This window comes from Diabrotica undecimpunctata, chromosome 8 (assembly GCF_040954645.1).
Source record: "Diabrotica undecimpunctata isolate CICGRU chromosome 8, icDiaUnde3, whole genome shotgun sequence".
Classification (NCBI taxonomy): Eukaryota; Metazoa; Arthropoda; class Insecta; order Coleoptera; family Chrysomelidae; genus Diabrotica; species Diabrotica undecimpunctata.
Window position 1 is genome coordinate 83,373,747 of NC_092810.1, and position 22,277 is coordinate 83,396,023.

General features: G+C 31.9%; 1 protein-coding gene across 1 annotated transcript in view; it reads left to right on the forward strand.

Annotated features, from left to right (window-relative positions):
* LOC140448468 (uncharacterized) overlaps window positions 1-22,277 on the forward strand; it is a 375,096-nt gene that overhangs the window by 247,110 nt on the left and 105,709 nt on the right. Inside the window, exons 3-4 of the mRNA XM_072541545.1 lie at window positions 4,285-4,734; window positions 4,977-5,554. Of these exons, the coding sequence (XP_072397646.1) occupies window positions 4,285-4,734; window positions 4,977-5,554 (1,028 nt within the window). The remainder of the gene's footprint in view (window positions 1-4,284; window positions 4,735-4,976; window positions 5,555-22,277) is intronic.

A 22,277-nucleotide genomic window follows, 5' to 3' on the forward strand; every position in this document is an offset into this window, starting at 1 on the left:
GCACCTCTTGTCCATCTGGTACCTCTTCTCTTTGCCAAAACTTCTCCAATTGTTGACTGATGTCTAATATACTAAGATTACAACTAGTAATATTAGATGTGTTTCCAATAAAACTTTATTTTTCCATTGACCATCCAGCCCAACTTTGTCTTCCGAAGCAATGGAAGATTTGAACCCAACCAAGATCAATCTTTCCAGGTTTATGAAATCCTGGATCTGCCAATCGAAGATGTTTCGGAATATTCAACCTTGTTTTAAATATATTCTGACAGGAGATTACTGCAGTAATTTGTGGAACTATTAAAAAGGATACGTTTTTCCTAAAGCCCACTCCAATTAATTTAACTGTACCATTGCATCTATATTTGACTTGTACGACTTTGCTTCCAACTCCTGCTAAACTAAGTTCTACTGACTTCCTAGGCAAGTTTAACCGCTTTACCACTTCTTCACTTATTAAATTGGGTTGAGACCCAGAATCTAACATCATGCTCTGCATGTACAACTTTTCCATTCCCATCAATTATTTGAACTAATGCGGTTGATAACAATTGCTCTCCAGGAACCGCAGCTCCATTTTCCAACCAAACAGAATTATCACTAAGTGACATACCACTTGATGGTCCAGCTGATGATTTATTGCTATTATTAACAGAGGCAGTGGCACCTTCTTTGCAGACCTGTATAGCAGAAAGCTGACCAATATCTTCCTGATAACTTACTCCAGTGACATCATTATCTGCCCCTTCACTAGCGTAATGCAACAGTGTGTTATGTTTCCGCGCACTTCCAGCTTGACAATTTTTACTAACGTGATTAGTTTTTTGCAAACAATTTAAACATAAGCCCAATTTTTGTGCTTGTTTATATCTACCATAAGGGTTTAATTTCAAAAAACCAGAACAGTTATAAATAAAATGTTTTTCTTTACAATATAAACAAGAAGAAGTTGTTTCTACTGCCACTAATGTTTTATTTGATTTATTTTTCCAATTGGGTTGAAAATTTTTCCCTTTACTATCAACTGTGTTCTTTTCTTTTCTCATCCTGTCAATATTTTTTAAGTTATCTATTTTATTTCTTAAAAAATCTTTAAATTGATCTAGAATTGCTAACTCTTTTTTAGGTTTAAGTTCTTCCCATTTACTAAATGATCATTGATCTAACTTTTTCGACATTAAATGTACCAAGAACGGATCCCATGAATTTCATTCAACATTAAGTTTTTCCAATGCAAACAAACTTTCAATTATTGATTCTTTTGATAGTGACCGAAATACTAATAATGAATCTATATGAAACTCAACTAACAAAGGTTTATCATCATAACTATCACATAACAGTTGCCAAACAACATCATAATTTTCCGCGCTCATTTTACGCATTTTTACCATTTTTTCAGGTTCCCCCTGTAATGCTCGTTTTAAAAAAATGAAACTTTTCAATACTTGAGATTGCATCATTATTGTGTACCAATGACTCATACGTTTCTTTAAACTTGATCCACATATCTATATTCCCATTATACGTGGGGATAGGGATAGTCGGCAGCCTTGGTTTTGCTTGAAGCGCTAATCCCCCATGACTTTGACTTTCTTGTAACATATTTTGCTAATGAAATCACTCTTTAAAAAGAATTTTCGAACTTGTCTCTTTGATCAGAAGCATTCCTTATAAATTCCTCATCTGAGGCCATATTATCTATCTCATTTTGAACTTCTTCAAATTTATCTAATAATCCTACTGCCCGATCTAATCAACTTTCCAATTCAAATAAAAGATTATTACCCAGTTTACATTTATTTACAAAAGTCTCAAAGGTTGTTAATTGACCCTTAATCGTGCCACGTGATCTATTTAACTCTTTTTCATGACTTTCTGCCATGATTCCAACAGTTACAATTAAATAACTTAAATAATGCCAACAAGATGAAAATTACGAATGCTAATACTGTCAATAATAATTAGCTCAATAAATACAAAGTAAATATCTTGAAATCGTTGTATATTTTCAATAAGATGAAAATTGCGTATGCCAATGATATTTAAACTAATAAATACAAAGTAAATAACTTGAAATCTTTGTACATTAACCAATAACTAACCAATACCAGTATTTAACCCAATAAATATATTAAATACTGCCAATAAAATAAAAATTGCGTACGCCAATGATAATTAAACCAATATACAAAGTCAATAACCTAAAATCTTTGTATTTTTGCCAATAATTAACCAATGTCAATATTCAGCCCAATAATTACGATTAAATATTGCCAATAAAGTGAAAATTACGAATGCCAATAATAATTACAAACACATACAAAGTAAATACTGTTTATTTCAAGTACCCTTCATAACACAAATTAAAGAAATTCTGAATAGTATATAGGAATGTGTTTAAAAAGGAACAGACTCATCAGATTAATCCAATTTCTAACGTTTTAAACCAAAATGTCCATAAATAGCTAACACAGCGCCAACCACGCCGTATTAAGAACTTCCAAATTATCTTTACGGGTTTTTTCTTCGCCAAAATTAATACCACCAACTGATATTTCTAACTTTTATTAAACTAACAAATTTACAACATTACGTCAGTTCAACCCTTCTTAAAATTTCCTTTTACATTGCCCACTCGGGCGAGTCCATTATGGCCATTGGACGAGTCCAATAGTAGTACGGTTTGCAACTACACAGTGTTGCCAGACTAACCTAAAAATCGGGTGAACGGGTGACATTGGAAAACACACACTTGTTTGTATAAATAAAAGTATATATACGCGGACGGGATTAGAATAAGAATCAATAATAATTAGTCATTGTAGATATACATATTAGAATTATATTTCGCTATTTTAGTGCAGGTCCTACGCATACTATTGTTATTGGAAACAACCAATATTGTAACAAGGCAGTAACCTAATGTTCAGAAATAAAAACAGTTGTTAAGAGGTAAAGTCATCATCATCATCATTCAATCTTCGCTTATCCACTGCTGGACATAGATCTCCCTCATAATTTTCCATCTATTTTAATATTGTGCCTCTTGCATCCAATTCCTATGACAACGCTTTAGATCGTCAGTCCAACGTGTTGGTGGACGACCTCTGCTTCGGTAGGCATCATCTCTTGGTCTCCATTCCAGTATCCGCTTTGTCCATCTATTATCTGTCATTCGAGCCACGTGACCTGCCCAGGTCACGAAACTGGGCAGGTCAAGAGGTAAATAAGTGACTAATAATTAACAACCCGTAAACAACATCATTTTTTACCTCAAATTTCCATGAAATTGTTTTTGGAACGTATAGTCGCGTTTCTCACTTCCAACATTGAAGGAGATTCTGTCTGGATATTTTTTCTTGATCTTTGTGTTGACGTATCACTTTTCACTTCTTTGCCACATTTTTATTCCTATATATTGTCAGCTATTGTTTAATTTTTTTTTGTATTATTTAGAATTATATAGACCTATCTAGTTTTTTCTGTCCCTTTGACAATTGCAATCTTGCAGAATCTGGTTTTCAAATGATTGCTTTTTTTCTTAGATTCACGTGTTGTTTCTCCCAGCTGAGTTCTTTCTTCGTTTGCTCCTTTTCTTGTGTTTCTCCTTGTTGCATAAGTTTATATGCATTATTCTTTCTTTTAGTGATATCTTCACATTCATCAGCGAAGCAAACGTTGCATGGAGTTGATTCTTCTAATGCGACGATGCCATCTGTCACTTCCTTAATTGTTTTTCTTCGTATATTCCATTGCTTGGTGGGGTTATTTTAAGAATTTCTTATTGAAGCGACTACTTTTATTACCCTTTTTTTTTATTTTACATTTGAGATTCTTTCACTTATTTTTGTACCTTTTAAGACTGGTCTAAATTATTATTAGATTAGAGAAGTACCCGGCTTCTATTAGGATGTGTTCTACTTAATATTTACTATGCGTTTAATTGTATCACACCACCTTTGCAATAAATCTATATTTGGTAACAAATTCAAAAAATCTTCAGTAAAATTGATACCTATATACTGCCACTAATATTTATGATTTTGTATTGTTTGTACTTATTATCGTTTATTTATCACTTTTTCGCCTATTCTGTTATTGACTTTAAATTTTTTAAGATCTGACTGTTAAAAACTGACAGGATAGTAAAAATAAGTTTTAATAATTACTTAGAAAAAAATACTTGTTATCACCGATAGTTTTAGTAATAATAGACACACATTTATATTCAATAATCGTCATAATATAAACTTTATAATATCAATTCTACTTCTCTTCTAGAACTTGCTGCTGGAAGGGTCCGCAGATCCAGCTGTTATTATTCTTCCTGATATTCCAAATCATACGATGTCTTTAATTCTAGATTACATATACACCGGGGCTGCCACAGTTTATTCAGATACAGTTCAACAATTTCTAAATTTGGCAAAACTGTTTAAAATTCAGTTAGACATAGAACCGTTAAAACATCAGATTTTAAATCAGAGAACCGATGAAAATATCGATACTAAAACAGAAAACGATAAAAACATATTTTACAGTAAAGAAAAAATGCAAGAAGAATATTTTAAAAAGAAAAAGAAGTTACCTGAGCTGATATCTATTCAGAAGATAAAATTGATCGAACGCAGCAAAAAACGGAGGAAAATGAACAGTTGTTTGTTGCCTAGTCCCTGGCAACCCAGAGTTGAAACGGTATTAGGTGATCCAAGGGAAGATTCCGAATATCTGGTAAGAAAAATACAATAAACTATAATCAAATAAACTTAAATAAAACAATATCATTCGATATTGTTTCATTTAAGTTATAACTGTCGTTTGTGATTGTCTGTCATTTTCTTTTTAAGAAGTGTTTATCTTATTTTTAACTTTAACGTTTCTACCATTTATTTATTACCCAGGTACTATTAAACTCATTATTATTTTATTATTTAAGTATTTGTAAGGATATAATCTAAATCTAACTGTTTCAGTTACCTGCACATATTCATTACTCCAAGTTACTGGAACACGATTCCAACAATAACTTTCAACTTCCTATAGTTCCAAGATGCTACGATACTCATCGATATAGAGTAATATCTGACTCATGTCCATTTGATAAAAATAATTTTAAAACACAACTGTGTCTTGATATTAACGAATCGCCAGATAACGTTAGGCCAAATGCTAGAATTCCATGGTTTTCTGATCGTTCAAACGAAGACAAAGATCATAGTGAGAATGTACGGACAAATAGTCAAAAATGGTTAACATTAAATCACGCATTTCAAGTAGATAGTTACAGATACCATGATGTATCAGATAAGTCTTTAGAAAATACCGATGTTCCAGAAATGCCGCATTCGTCAAATTTTAAGTTGCAAAACAATAGAGACCTACCTGAAAATTCTAATAAACATGCTAATATTGCTGAAAGTAACAACGTTGTTAATCATAAATCAATTTGTGGCGTAACTCAGGTGGAAATAAATAGCGATAAACAAAAATCGTATAAGTGCGAAGAATGTGGAAAGTGCTTTAGCCAATTAAGGAACTATAAATATCACAGGTAGGTCTTTGATTTCTTTGTCTTTCAAATAAACACATGTTTAAAAAAAAGTTTAAAGTTAAAAGGTTAAAGTTTAAAGTTTTTAGGTAGTTCTTTAACGATCTTAACCGCTAAACAACTTCGGTTATAAAAACACCTCACTATTTTTTTGGAAACCTTTTTAATCTTTTTTGGAAACAATTTCCAGAGTAGAAATCGAAACATCAAATAGCAGTTAAAAATGTAATTTTGATTAAAATCGATTGTGGTTTCATCCTATAATATTTAACTTAATCATTCAACAATAAAACAGTTTCAGAACATTTTTAGGTATTTCTTTTTTTATTTATCTTTTGATTTTATTTTGGTCATTTTTATAAGAACTTTGCAAGAATTATTTCAGTAAAACAATTACGCTCCTTAATTAAAATCAAAAAATTACCAAGACAAATTGTTGCTATAGAAATTTACAAGAACTAAACGATTCTAAATGTAAATGCCGTTTTTATTGAAAAGCGTAATGTACCATTGTCATGCTCCATTTGTAAACATTTATCGCAGTTTAAATCTCAATTAAATTTGTCAGAAGTTTAATAAAACAGTAAGACCATAAAAAGAGGTAAAATCCTAGCGGTATAAATATCGTTTTTTTAAGAAGTAAGTGAAAACGGTATAACGAATAATGGTGCAACTTTTTCGTGTTCGGCGAATGTTTCACAAAAAAAAAACAAAAGAAACCATGCAAAAACACAAATATCAATCGCGATAAATGTGACATTTAATAATTAGAGAGGTAACAAAACAAGTCGTAAATAAATTTTTGCAGTAAAAATCTGACTTTTTCAAAATATTAAATATCAAAGATGCTGCTAAAACGTCTTACCCTTATGAGTGCAAAGTTACTAAGATGTAAATTGGAGCTGGAAGGTCAGATAATATAACAAGTGATAGAGTTTAAATATCTAGGCACAACATTATCTAACTACGGAAAGCTTGAAACAGACGTAGAAGGTTAAGTGAATAGAGCAAACAGCGCAGACTGCCTGAGTAAAACAATATTGTGAAATAAAAATATCTGAAAAGAAATGAAAGATAGAATTTACAAAACAGTCATCAAGCCAATAATGATATACGCGGCAGAAACACGACCTGACACAGAGAGGTCAAAAAGAATTTTAGAAACAGCAGAGATGAAAACACTTAGAAAAATTGATGGCAAAACACTATGCGACAGAGCTAGAAGCCCAGATATAGGACGTAGATGCAAGGTAAAAAACATCAAGGTCTGGGTAAGAAGTAGAAGAGTAGAATGGAATGGTCATATAAGCCGAATGAAAACAAATAGATTAGTAAAGATGGCAAGAGACGGTTCCCAATAGGAAGACGATCAGTAGGAAGACTTGAAAAACGATGGAACAACAACTTACTGGAGGCACATTGAAAAGCAGACAGAATGATGTTTGTATAAAAAGAAGAAGAGAAAAAGTAGAATTAGAGCTACTAGAGTAGTTTCTACGCTAACGAAGACATCTGGATATATACCCAATGCAGTCACATCAAATTAATCTCGTTTTGACATCATCTTTCAACAAGTAGAAACTATTTTTATGGAAATAAGCCACAATTAAAGGTTAAAATAAGTTTATTGACGTTTCAATTTCCACTTCGGAAATCGTTCTCAAAATATCAACGTTTTTATTTGATTGTATTTTGAGAATGATTTCCGAATAGGAAATTGAAACGTCAATACGTTTCAACGTTTTAACCTTCAATTGTGGCTTATTCCTATTAAAATAGTATCTACTTTAAAATAGCTTCAGAATAATCTCTTAACAACTTAAAACCCACTTTCCTTTTCAAAAAAGAATAAATAAAATGTATAGAGCATCCAAAACTTACACAAATAAAACCAAATAAGACTTGACCTGTTCACCCTTAGTTACTACCGTTACGTTAGTCAAGTGTTCATGTCCTATTCCACTGCAAGCACCAAACGCATCCACAAATAATCATTAACACATATAACCAAATAATTTGCTCATATCCTGACTACTAACATATCTTTATCTAAAGGACCTTCTTGGGTTAGGTCACGCGACACTGAGGAGTAGGCAGATTAAGATCTCAATGCCGTTTGACGGTTCTTGTATTTCTACCACAACACGATATTGGTACGCCACGAGTGAGAGAAGTAGCCAGATTAAGACCCCAAACTCGAACGGAACCAAACGGAAACAATCTATATATATATATATATATATATATATATATATATATATATATATATATATATATATATATATATATATATATATATATATATATAAAAATAATAGATAATAAGAATAATAGAATAATAATAGGGAAGAGAAAAAAAAAATAATAATGCAATAAACGATAAAAAAGATGTCAAAAATTTGAACAAAATATATTTTAACTTAATTTAAAAACACATAAAAAGACAATCTCAGAACGCCTATGATGTTAAAATAACTGATTGTTTAAACGATAAACTAACATCAATAAACAACACATTAGATTTAAAATACATTTTACATGTAGTGACTTAGTGGGTATGTCCTATGTTTTAATATTATTTTAATTGTGACGTCTACTTGTTAGTACCGAATTTTTACATGCTTGGTAAGCTAAAGTTTAACTTTTAAACCATATTATGTCTGTCATAAAATGTTTTTTTAGTCAATATTACTTCTTGAAAAAGACATGGATTTCCTGCCGAAACGTCGAAAAAATATATGAAAATGTCTTAGTATCAACTCAAATTTTTTTTATGAATATATATATATATATATATATATATATATATATATATATATATATATGGATATATATACATATATATATATATATATATATATATATATACATATATATGTATATATATATATACATATATATGTATATATATATATGTATATATATATACATATATATATATATATATATATATATATATATATATATATATATATATATATATATATATATATATATATATATATGTATGTATATACAATCAGAAACCAGGAGACTTGTAGAGTTGTAGATTTAATCGTTAAAAAATTTTTCAGTCGGTTCGGCAGGTGTTAGAGGTTAGAAATTTATGAATTTCATAGAATGAAGAGGTCCATATGAAACTAAAAATAAAATAGATTATATTATATATCGCATTAAAAAACTGTTAAAAGGGAAACCAAAAGTGGTGTACATAAATCCTCTTGCACTATATGCCTGTTCAAATTATACTGCAGAAGCAAGAACCAATCAGCCACAGTAATATGTACATAAAAATTGTCGACCGGGTTTTAAAGAGTTTATGTTAAATTATACAGACAGCAAAAAAATTGATTCGGCGTGATCTCTACCATCCCGAAAGATGGATGGAAAGAAGAAGCCATCGTAGGCCATTATCTCACCCAAGACCTCAACATGATCGTTAAGAGTAAAAATCAACAAGTAAACATTATACCTTACGGACTAATTAGTGATTTCCTTTAAAGATACGAAGAAATTATTACCTAAAATTTCGATTTTTTTGTTACCTATTTAATAATGAGGAATATAATATTTTGCATATTTATCTGTGAAGTTTATTCTTTTGGAACATTGACCTTGCAATATATTTTTTAACAAAAGTTCTTATTCGATCAGTTTGAAAGCAATATATTAGATCTCACAGGAAAAAATTCATCATGTGAATTCTAAGATTTGTAGACTATATTTGTAAAGAAAATTTATGAGAACTCTCGTATATTAATTTTCGGGAAATTTTAACAAAGGCTGAAAGCGATTTACCGAAATCAAGGTCGAGAATCGGGTCATTTTTTATGTGTAGAAAGCAACGGTGGTAGTATAAATATTTACCAAAAACCAAAGTGTTAATGGATTGCCAAATATTGATTTTTTTTTAAGGAAGTCAAGTACTGAGACTATCCCGTACTTAGGTACTACATTATCATCATGCGTGCATAATTAATTTACGCTTCCGTGGACACAGAAAAAGTTTTTAAATTCGAAATAACAGCATTAATAAATTGAAACGGTCATATTTTTTGGAGCCATGAAGATTTTATTATATACATATATGCTACATGGATTTGTTGTGGGTTTTGTTAGCCTCTTTCAAAACATATGTTTGTTATGTTTTAATTGTAAGCAAGTTTTAAATCTTGAACCAATTATGCAACAATAAAGAAATAAATTGAGTAGCATATCGCTGTGTTCGTGTTAAGCGCCTTTATGTAATCATTAATCACAAAAATGTATTGAATATATAAAGAGGTTCAAAAATGTTTTCTTATTGATTGTAATAAAATCTACATTTTATATTTTTTTTGACGTTTCGATCTACAATCCGGGATTCGTTTTCAAGAAAAAGTTTATTTATAAAACAAGGAGATATTTTAACCTGTAATTTTTTTTATTAATTATTGGCACTTTGTTTCAGCCAATTTGACAACTGCCTTACCTAGATTCGATGTTGTAGGAAAATAGCCATGTTTTGAGTTTAAATTCTGAAGGTGATGTACCCTCGGATTAATATTAAATTCTGATTTTAGTGTGTTTATGTAGTTAATTGTAGACGCTATGTAGCTGACCTTCTATTGCTTAATTAATGTTGGTATATTCTTAATGCTGACTTCTTCTTTTAATATTGGTAACCAGAGTTTCCCCCATTCTGTTGATGGATTTTCTTCATTAATTACGATAAAGTGTGCTTATTTGATTTTGTCTTTTTGCAGTCTATTTCTTTTATGATTATTGGTGCATCTTTCTATTGTGCTCTATGCTCATTGTCCCAATCATATTTGCATATCTGGGATCTGTCGAATTCTCTATTTTTTTCATTTTTTAATTTTTCTACTAAGCCCTTTACAAATGGTATTGTTGTCATCTTCAAATTGTTCCTTGTGAGCATTTCTGGATTGCTTTTGCTGTTATGTTGTTTTCTTTCTTCAATCTTGTGATATCACTGAGTTATAAACAGTAATAGATAATCATTTTTTTAAATAAGTACTTTTGTTAGCAGGTTTTTTCTTCCGGAAATTCATTTTCGTTAGAGCAGATGTATATTTTAGTTAAAAGACACTTAATTACAAGAATTTTATTTTATTAAGATCTTCTTCTGGTCGCCACACAAAACATATACAACATTTCTCCCCCATTTTTTAAAGATTTTGGGTGTGTGGTTAGATTCTAAAATAACACTTTGTGCCAATGATATTGGTGTTAACTCACTTTTTGGGGAGTCAACTGTTAAGATTGGCGGAACACTGGGAATATTGCTAAACATGTCTTGTTTTGGACCACTATAATTGGCGATATTATTACTTATAGTAGGTACTATGTTGGAATGTGAATATGTTGGATCGCGCATATCACTTTTTAAAGAGTCTGTATGAACAAATTTGATAAGAGATTCAACTTGCACTAAATAAGTACAATAACTTAATATTTTCATAATCTTACCCTTTGCCAAAGCTTGGTATGTTTATTTTTTACATAAACTGGCTCATTTAATTTAAAGGATTTTCTAGCTCTTACTGCATTTTGTGAACCACCTTTAGCATATTTACTATGTAGTTTGATTAAGTCAAATCTGGTTCTTATTTTTAACTTTAGAATACTTTTAGATGGTGTCATATTTGTTGATGTAGAAGGAGTATTTCTATAAGCAAACAGAAAGCTCGATGATTTAAGGCCGTTCATTGCGATTCTGGGCATAGCTAAATTCCAATGTAAAAGTTTATGTCAAATAACGCAAAAACTATGGCAGATATTGAGATGATTCTTTTTTTTATATGAAAGGTCTTAAAAAGTTCTAGTGCACTATTTGGTCGTAAATTAATAATTATTTAAACAATATTTTTTTTTCAAATATTTTTGGTTAAAATAAACGTAATTTTTTTTTTTTTTGAAATAGGGCACTACAGAATTTGACCCACTTTCCGAATCTGTTTTTATTTTTAACATAAAGTTTAACACAAAGCAGCTATTTGATATAAACTTTTTAAAAAATCTCAAAGTTCTGCTAAATGTTACTCTCTCTCGGTCAGTACAGGCTGTCTTTGTCGATAGCTTCTGGATTCTCGCCGACAGGTAGGTAAGAAATATACACTCTCTCATAAATAATGTTGAATAACATTATTAGGGCTTATTAAAGAGTAATACCCAAATATTTTGCAGTATTTGAATATGGAATTTGATTATTTATATTTATTGGACAATACCCAAATATTTTGCAGTATTTGAATATGGAATTTGATTATTTATAGTTATTGGAATATTTATTTTAAACGTTTTTGTTAGTAAAGTTTACATAATATATGAAGTTTGTTTCGTCACTTGCTTGTCCAGTCATATTAGTCCAGGGTAATAAGGATTTTCTCGTGACACTCAATAATCCAGGTAGCTGACAACTTTTTTAGTTATTGTAGACCTATAAGAAGAAAACCTATCTGTTTCCTGCCTAAAGTTCGGAGCCGTTTTTTAATGATTAACAATTTAATGCAAAAAACGCGATTTTTTTTATTTTTTGCACTCCATTAGAAAGCTAAATAATTGACATAAAATTACAAAATTTTATTTTTTAGAATATTCACAAAGCTTCAAAATGCCGATTTTTGAAAGTTGAAAAGTCAATTTGTTGCTTCGCAAACTGCAAAATAAGTGACAATTGATATTTGTTAAAAACTTTTAGTAAACTTAAACTTTAAACTTTAGAGTTCCACCCAAAGTTGGGTATTGGGGTACTTAATAAACCCTCAAAATTTGGGACTGATATATTAATTCGTTTAAAAGTTATTGTATTTGTTTATCTCAGAGACCTTTTTTTTACAATAAAAACAGAGATAGAAAATAATAAAGATAGGGTAATTCTGTGGGTGACAAATGAAAGCAAAAGACTTATACTATCAATATGCATTAAAAAAAAATAAAAGAATAATTTATTATAATCAAAAATCTTGATGTCAAATTTTTGAAATTATGTAGTTTATAAACATTTAGAATAACTTTAAAAACATTGTCCCTAGAAAAAATCTTTTTTTACATTCGAAAAGCTAGTATTTTCACCCGAATTTTCAAATAAAAAAATTTGGCCTAGGTTAATTTGGGCCAAAGTTAGCCATGTTTTTTTTTGTTAATTCACAGCTAATTTGATTATAATAATTAAGGAACCTTATTGACGCCATGTTAAAGAATGGGATTTGTATTTTTTGTTAAAAAATTTGCACAAACATTGTACCTTTACAGGACCCTCTACGAATTTTCAAAAATGTAGTTCAAATAGTGACTAGGAAGAACCCACAAATCCATGGCGTTTAAATACCGAACAAACAATTTTAAACTAATAAAATTTTCTATATCTCCGGATCTACTCAATGGATTTTGATCACTCTTTTTTTAATTTGTATGTAATTTCTACGTACATTACAAATATGTAATTTGTTTATATATTAATTAATTAATAAATGGTCTAGTTTGTTTAAACAATTCGTAAAACAATAATTTTCTTCCAAAAATCTATTTTTTTAATACCTAGTATCATTAATAATCATAGAAAAAAATCGCGTTTTTTGCATTAAATTGTTAATAATTAAAAAACGGCTCCAAATTCAAGGCAGGAAACAAGTAGGTTTTCTTCCTATAAGGTCTACAATAACTAAAAAAGTTGTCAGCGACCTGGATTATTGAGTGTCACGAACATGGTCTATTTTTTGCTTATTTCCCTGGAGTATATATTTGATTAACATCTGTGTAATTTTTCTGTCGCTTCCTCGCTGGTTTTGCATATTGCTATGATAGCAGTATCATCGGTAAATGTTGCAATTGTATTATTTTATAGAACAATAATATAACACGTATACAAAAGGTAAAGACACTTCTTTGTGGCAGCCCTGCTGTAATTTCTTTCAGTTCCGTGTATGTATCTTCCTGTTTAATTCTGAAATATCTTTCCAAGTATTTGAGAGTATCGTTTTGGTAAATATAGTTTAGTTTATAGTTATGGCGTCTTTGCCATACTTTATCATATACCTGAGTCACATCCTAAATTGTCCATCATATTATCCTTCATGATCCATGTTTCACATCCATATAGTAATACATAATACAATAATATATATATATATATATATATATATATATATATATATATATATATATATATATATATGTATAAGAGTAAGAAAAAGAAGTACTTGTGACTCGTTTGGAAAAAATATAAAACTGTTTTGGATGGGATGGAGTCAAAAAAAGGGGCTATTTGTTAACTATTTTTTACTCGAGCTTTCAATTGTGTTTACAATTATTATCAAAAGCTGCTAAAAAATACAAAATATCTTACAAAGTTGAACTAGAAAGAAAAAATTTTTGGTAACTCACCAAATAAAATTAGTTTAGTATATAAAAATGCTGCTAACATATTTCAAAAAATATTAATACAAAAATGCTATAATCTAATAAATGCTTCTCTGAAAATTTAATATAACTTTGAAAAAGTTTCTTAACATAAAAACAATTGAATTTATAAATAAATTTGAATAGTGACAATTACAATTAAGCCTCAATGTCATAAATACCAACTTAAAATTTTTATTTTTGACAATTATATTGCCAAAAATAAAATTTTGTACAAAAATTCTTTTTTGTTTAGTAACAAAAAAGAAGAAGATTTATTCACCATTGATAAATGCCTGAAAAAATGTAACAAATACATGGAAAATTAAATCAAAATGTGATATTTTACTGGTTTCATATATAAACTACATAGAAATAATATAATTATAAATTTTGCTTAGATTTTGAATTTCTGACCTTTGTTTAAATTATGGGATCTAGTCTTTCACCCATTCTAAGTAGCTATGTCATGGATGATGTTATCAGTGATTGTATCAACAATTGCACTTTTTTCATTCCTTTTATTAAAAGATATGTAGATGATTTAGTTTTGGCACTTCCTACTTATTCCACTGGAATAAGCTTGACCGTTCAACTGGGCCCGGACTACCTCCTTCTAATTCTTTAAACTCCTGTTTTGAAATTAATAATTTCAAAATAATACTCATTATTTTGTCTAATTACTTATTTAGTTGTCAAAACAGATACATTATTACCTAAAGAAGTGAAAGTGGTTTAATTTAGAAATTATATAATAAATAATAAATAATAAATATTTGAAAACTGATGCACATATTCCTCCCGCGATTTGGGCTTCAAGTACTAATTTTATAAATCGCACTATTAATAGACGTAAATCCTTTCATTTTAATTTCATGAATGTTTTTATTCGCCACATCTCAACATTTTCCATTTCAGAATATTTATCATCAAACTGTAATTCTACGTTAAAAGCCAATTTGAGAGTAAAAAAGTAACAAAAAAAAAAACAAATATAAGACATAAAAAAACGAATTCGGCAATACTGTGACCTCAAAATATCTTATTATACATACCTGTATGTACCTTTGCTAAGTTGTGAATTAATTATTTAATAAATAATATTACTCTGGTATACTCCTATTATTCTAATTACACCATAACCGCACTGAATAGAAGACCTCCCGCTCGCTTTATTGTATAGACCCAAGACTTTTCACTACAGGGGGTGGGTGTCCGGTTGTAAGTAGGTAAAAAGCCCAACTTTAGTGCAAGATGACGTTTAGACTATTCTTCGTAACTGGATTTTGCTTTTGTAAAGAAAGATATTTTTGAAATAGATATCGCACTGAATTTTACCGTTAGGATTTTCGAGGATAAGCCTTAAACAAAATTTGTTGTTTAGTTATCTCTTCCCCTTATACCGAAAATAAAGTTTTTTTAAATCTTTCTTTACTATTTGAACAGCTCTATCAGCAAAGCCATTGCTGGGTGGATTACCTGGTGGATAACACATTGTTTTTAATTACAACTCTACTTTGCTTTTCAATGCAAACGGCATATCGTAAGTTCTATGAAACACAGGTTGTGCTCTTTCCTTCAGATTCAATTCAACTTTAAAGTTTTTAATACAAGACTGTGACATATCATTAAAAACATTTTGAAAATCTTTTACTAATTTCTCAATTTTTGAGCTAGCCTCTGACATTCTGTCTGATTAACCTGACAGCTTTTGACACACATTTGACAATTTGGACTTACTAGAATGATTTTAAATATTGACTTGACTATCTGGCTGAAACATATTACCTGCAAAAGACAACTGCTTACTAGAACTGTTTGACTGACATTTGACTGCTCAGACAAAGATTCATTCGACTGTGACCCAAACTGACAACACTCAGTTGAAATTTCCTGTCCATCCATGCACTGAAGAGTTAATTCTATCCTATTTAGACAGTCAAATGACAATTCATGTTTCCAGTCTGGGTTTAGTACATTTAGCCAATTTCGGCCAAGCAGTGGTGTAAATTTATGACTGCTATCTAAAATTACTGATGGTAAACTTACTATTTTGTTCTTGACTGGCATAAACACATCAGTCTCTCCCGCAATGTTAATACTTGCCTTTTTAACACTTTTAAACCGATACTTAACACTATACAACTTCAATTCTAGTAGGTATTTTTTAGTCTGTGATGTGCGTAATAGTTCTACAAGCCCCACTGTTTATCTCAAATTATTTCTTCTTACTAGTAGATTTCTTCTCTGATTAATTCAGTTTATTGACTTTCTCACTTCTGCAAACACGACTTGTATGATCTATCATTTTGAATTTAAAGCATTCTCAGGACTTTGCTGGACACTTGTCTGGATCATGCTTTTAGACTCCACATCGATAACATGGCTTCACTTTTTACTGTTTTTCTTAAACACAGTGGAACTATTTGACTTTTTTTGATTCTTAAAAGTAATTTTATCAAGACTTTCTGCCGTCGTACTGACTGCACTTTCCATATTCTTATATTTTACTTGGTCTTTAGCCAATTCCATCGAAAAAGCTTCACGTAATGAAACATTAAATGTTAAATTATTCATTGATAATAACTTTCTCTTAATGGCTTGTGACCTAATACCACAGACAAATTTGTCTCTCCAAGCTTCTTGCAAAAATACACCAAACTTACAGTGTACTGACAAACACTTGAGCTTTTTGACATAAGCTTTAATGTCATCTCCTTGTTCTTGAGTGGCATTCCAAAACTTATACCTTTCTGCAATTTGTAACCTTTTTGGAATAAAATGTTCAACTAAGTTTGTTTTAAACACATCATAACTATCAGCGCTAGGTAAATCTTGAGTTAAAATGTCCTTAAGCGTTAAGTATGCCTCTCCACCGAATAGTGTTAATAACATAGACACCTTCATTCGTGCTTCTACCATATTACATACAAAGAGCTGTAACTAAGAGATCCAGTCTTTCCATGTATCTTACTGTATCTCCCACTTTTGGGTGAAAATGTTCTATATTACCATTTAGGTTATTTGCCATGATTTGAGATTTTATTCATTTTAAGACTTGTGAAAAATCCCAATTTATTGGCTATTCTTTATAATGTTACAATGTTAGGTGGTGGACACGTGGTGACATCGGCACTTAATCCTTAAACTTTGACTTCACACAACTTGAACGTGTGGACTGACTTACACGTGGATACAATATCGCTGAGTAATGTTATGTATTTTAATTAAAAAGAACTTTATTTTATCAAGATAAACATAACCTAGTCCTTGGCGTTCGACCGGTGACATTCCTGCTTGACCTAATTCTTCTTCTGGTCGCCGCACACGATTGATTCGTCTTTATTGTTGATGTCGTTTCCTTTCGTCAATCTTGTGATATTATTTTTTTATAAATGACAATGGATAATAATTTTTTTTAACCTTTGTTAGCAGGTTTTTCTCATGGTTTCTGAAATGAATTTTTATTAGGGCAGGTGTTTTGGGCTCTATCATATAATAGTTTGATAATTCTCTTTTTAATATATTTAAAGTTGTGTTTTGAGTAATAATTTAAATATCTGTTGGTGTGATTTGGTTTTTTAGATACTTTAGTTGCATATCCTTTATCTTCTTTTATTACCATTAACACATCCAGAAAAGGTAGGAGTTGTTTTCTTTTTCCACCATGGATTTGATTTATTCTTCTTTGTTGTTGATGTCCATCAAAAATTTATTCAGTTCATTCATTTAAGTTCATATAATATCAAATGTAAAGGACATATCGGAAAAATTAAAAAGGATATAATAAATAACACAACACTACAACATTCAATACACTGAGATCTATTCTGTCCAAAACCAAACCAAACAACACACAAGTGCGATGAAAGAACTGCATCTGCTGTTTATAGTATTGGATATTCAAAATAACTGAGAGACTAGATAGACTCAAAACTGTATCATATTTATTGATAATAAGTAAAAATATCTTTAAAAATTCATTCGTACTCCAACTGTTGACCAGTAAAGACGTGCTTATCATACGCTCTACGAGGTGACTTCGGTATTTGTTGTTTATTTGGTCCTCATTATTGGTTATAAGTATATTAGTTTGTGTTTAAAAGGAAAACTACTGTAAGTACATTTTGCATTTTTGGATAGTTTTGCCCCGGGCTGATGTCTGGGGTAAACAGTCCCATTAGAAGTAAGCGGATGCCGAACGGTAATTTTAATAAAGATAATCGAGTCAATTTTCTTGTTGGGGATATCATTGTACATATAAGATCATTATTATCCATATTTAGCCATACGACTAACACTCCCTCTAAGGGGAAAATTCACTCATCCCAGATACCTACGGTATCAAAAGGATTGAGCTCTGGTGAGACTCTTTCCGTATTATCATTATTATCCAGATTTAACCATACGCATTCATACATTCAGGAACGTATTGATAATATGGGAGATGGTTTGCTTGGAGAAGTCCCAGTTTGAGGGCTATCTCTTGATGAAGGATCTTTCCTACTGAGTCGTGCCGTTCCTTATATTCAGTTGCAGCAAATGCCTGGCAACCCCCGGTAATGTGTTGGATGGTTTCTTGAGCTTGACATCCATATCGGCATTTGTCATTTTGGACCTGAGGGTCTTTGACGATATATTTCAGGTAATTTTTTGTTGGTATAACCTGATCCTAAATGGCGAGTAATGAACCCTCTGTTTCAGGGAACATCTTTCCTGATGTCAGCCAATAGTTCTACGCTTTATTGTCGACGTGGTCTTGACTGACCTCATTAGAATGTCGCCCGTGAAGAGGTTTACCCATCCAGGTGCGCATTTTTTCGTCCTTAGTAAGATGGTTTATGCGTATTTCTGGTTCCCTCAGTTTGATCGGTGTTGTATCATCTACTGCACAAATCGCGCGATGTAGAGTAGATGTCTCAGCCTGCACCTGAAAATAAGTTCTTAAATTAATAATGTGTTTTTCTAGTTGCTCACTTCTATCCATAAGTCCTCGTCCTCCTAAATACCGCGGTAACGTCGTTCTTTCTACTGCACTTCGAGGATGGTGTTTTTGTGCCTTTGTGAGGTGTGTTCGTACTTTTCGCTCAAGATTTTCTATATCCGTTTTGTCCACTTAACAATACCAAATGAGTAGCTAAGCGCGGAGCATGCATATGTGTTTAGTGCCTTAAACAAATTTTTACTATTAAGATGTGAACGAAGCAGCTATTTTACCCTTCGTATAAACTCAGTAGTTATCTCAGTTTTCATTTGCTTATGGTCAATCTTCTGCGCTTGCTTTATTCCAAGGTATTTATACATATCATTTTCACCCATAGCCTCGATGTTCTGGCCGTTTTGCATATCAAATCCACAGGGCTGAATCTTTCCTTTAATTATATTTAAGACACGGCACTTATCAAGGCCGAAGTGCATACTAATGTCATTAGAGAAATTTTCCACTGTTTTCAGCATCTGATCCAGGTGGCATCGAGTAGAAGCCAATAGTTTTAAATCATCCATATTCAATAGATGATTAAGCTTTGTCACAACAGTAGTGTTATTTTTGATGCTAAAACCTGTGTCAGTTGAGTTTAGTAGCTGTGATAGGGGGTTCATCGCTAGACAAAACCACAGTGGGCTCAACGAGTCTCCTTGAAATAGGCCCCGGTTGATTGCTATAGTTTCAGTTTCGATATTGTTTTCACCAGGTATTTGGAGGTGAATTTTTGTCTTCCAAGATGACATTATATGTTTTAAAAAGGTCACTATGTTATCATCGACTTTATATATTTTTAATATATCTACAAGCCATTCATGCGGAACTGAATCAAACGCTTTCTTGTAGTCGATGAAAGCAGTAAAGAGATTCCTTTTTGCTATATGCTTGATTAAAAATGACAGAGTCGATGATAAGTTGTTCTTTGCAGCCCATAGAGCCCTTAGCGCACCCTTTCTGTTGAGGCTCTATGATATTATTTAGAGTACAGTGTTGGTAGATACGCCGGGCTACACAGGATGTGAGCAATTTATACAGAGTTGGAAGACAAGTAATTGGGTGATATTTGGTTGTTTCATTGTGTGTGTTGTGGTTCATTGTGTTGTGGTTTGGTTCATTATTATTATCCAGATTTAGCCACACGGCTCACACTCCCTCTAAGGGGAAAATTCACTCATCCCAGATACCTACGGTATCAAAAGGATTGAGCTCTGGTGGGACTCTTTCCATGTTATCGAGTCCTAGGTGACTTGGTATGTCGGTGTATCTCCCAAAAAATTTTGTATGCATCTGGACGTCGAAAGTAACACAGCTTTCTGCATAATCTTATATAGATGTTCATTTAGACCCAGCTTTTTTATGTTTTCTAGAAGGCTCTTCGGGATGACTCCAGTGGTAGAAAGAATAATAGGTATCGTCTGGATACTTTCCATTCTCCATTGTCTCCTGATTTGTATTTCTAGATCTCTGTACTTGGCGATCGTTTCGTTGTATTTAACACGTAAATTATTGGTGTTGGGTATCGCCACATCAATAAGTGTTGTTTGCCTAGTAATTTTATTAACTAGTATGAGATCGGGTTTATTATGGGCCACTGGTTGGTCTGTAAGCACAGTGTTCAAACATTCTATCAGGGACGTATTGATAATAAGGAAGATGGTCGGTTTGGAGAAGTCCCAGTTTGTCAGCTAGTTCTTGGTGGATAATCTTTCCTACTGAGTCATGACGTTCTTTATAATCAGTACCGACAAATGCCTGGCAGCCACCGGTAAGATGTTGGATGGTTTCTTGGGCTTGGCATCCATATCGGCATTTGTCATTTTGGACTTGAGGATCTTTAACAATATATTTCAGGTAATTTTTAGTTGGAATAAGCTGATCCTGAATGGCAAGTAGGAAACCCTCAGTCTCGGGAAACATCTTTCCTGATGTCAACCAATAGTTCGACGCTGTATTGTCGACATATTCTTGGCTGATCTCATTAAGATGTCGCCCATGCAGAGGTTTACTCATCCAGGTGCGCATTTTGTCTTGCTTAGTCAGGTGGTTTATGCGCATTTCTTGTTCCCTCAGTTTAAGCGGCGTCGTATGATCTACTGCGCAAATTGCTCGATGTAAAGTAGATGTCTCAGCCTGTACCTGAAAATAAATTCTTAAATTAGCAATTTGTTTATCCAATTGCTCACCTATATCCATAAGTCCTCTTCCCCCTTGATACCGCGGTAATTTTTTGTTGGTATAACCTGATCCTAAATGGCGAGTAATGAACCCTCTGTTTCAGGGAACATCTTTCCTGATGTCAGCCAATAGTTCTACGCTTTATTGTCGACGTGGTCTTGACTGACCTCATTAGAATGTCGCCCGTGAAGAGGTTTACCCATCCAGGTGCGCATTTTTTCGTCCTTAGTAAGATGGTTTATTCCCATTTCTGGTTCCCTTAGTTTGATCGGTGTTGTATCATCTACTGCACAAATCGCGCGATGTAGAGTAGATGTCTCAGCCTGCACCTGAAAATAAGTTCTTAAATTAGTAATGTGTTTTTCTAGTTGCTCAATTATATCCATAAGTCCTCGTCCTCCTAAATACCGCGGTAATGTCGTTCTTTCTACTGCACTTCGAGGATGGTGTTTTTGTGCCTTTGTGAGGTGTGTTCGTACTTTTCGCTGAAGATTTTCTATATCCGTTTTTGTCCACTTAACAATACCAAACGAGTAGCTAAGCGCGGAACATGCATAGGTGTTTAGTGCCTTAAACAAATTTTTACTATTAAGGTGTGAACGAAGCAGCTGTTTTACCCTTCGTATAAACTCAGTTGTTATCTGTTTTCATTTGCTTATGGTCAATCTTCCGCGCTTACTTTATTTCGAGGTATTTATACATATCATTTTCACCCATAGCCTCGATGTTCTGGCCGTTTTGCATATCGAATCCACCGGGCTGAACCTTTCCTTTAATTATATTTAAGACACGGTACTTATCAAGGCCGAAGTGCATACTAATGTCATTAGAGAAATTTTCCACTGTTTTCAGCATCTGATCCAGGTGGCATCGAGTAGAAACCAATAGTGTTAAATCATCCATATACAATAGATGATTAAGATGATACGCCGGGCCACACAGGATGTGAGCAATTTATACAGAGTTGGAAGACAAGTAATCCAATGGATCTTGGGTGTTATTTTGATCTTTTGGTATTAAATAAGTTGTTCCCTGGGTTAGGAAAGATGGTATTTCCTGCGGATTAGAAATACTGTGATTAATTAATGCTGATAAGCACTCATGAATACTCCAAAACTTCTTAAGCCAGAAGTTTTGAATGCCGTCTGGTCCAGGAGATTTCCA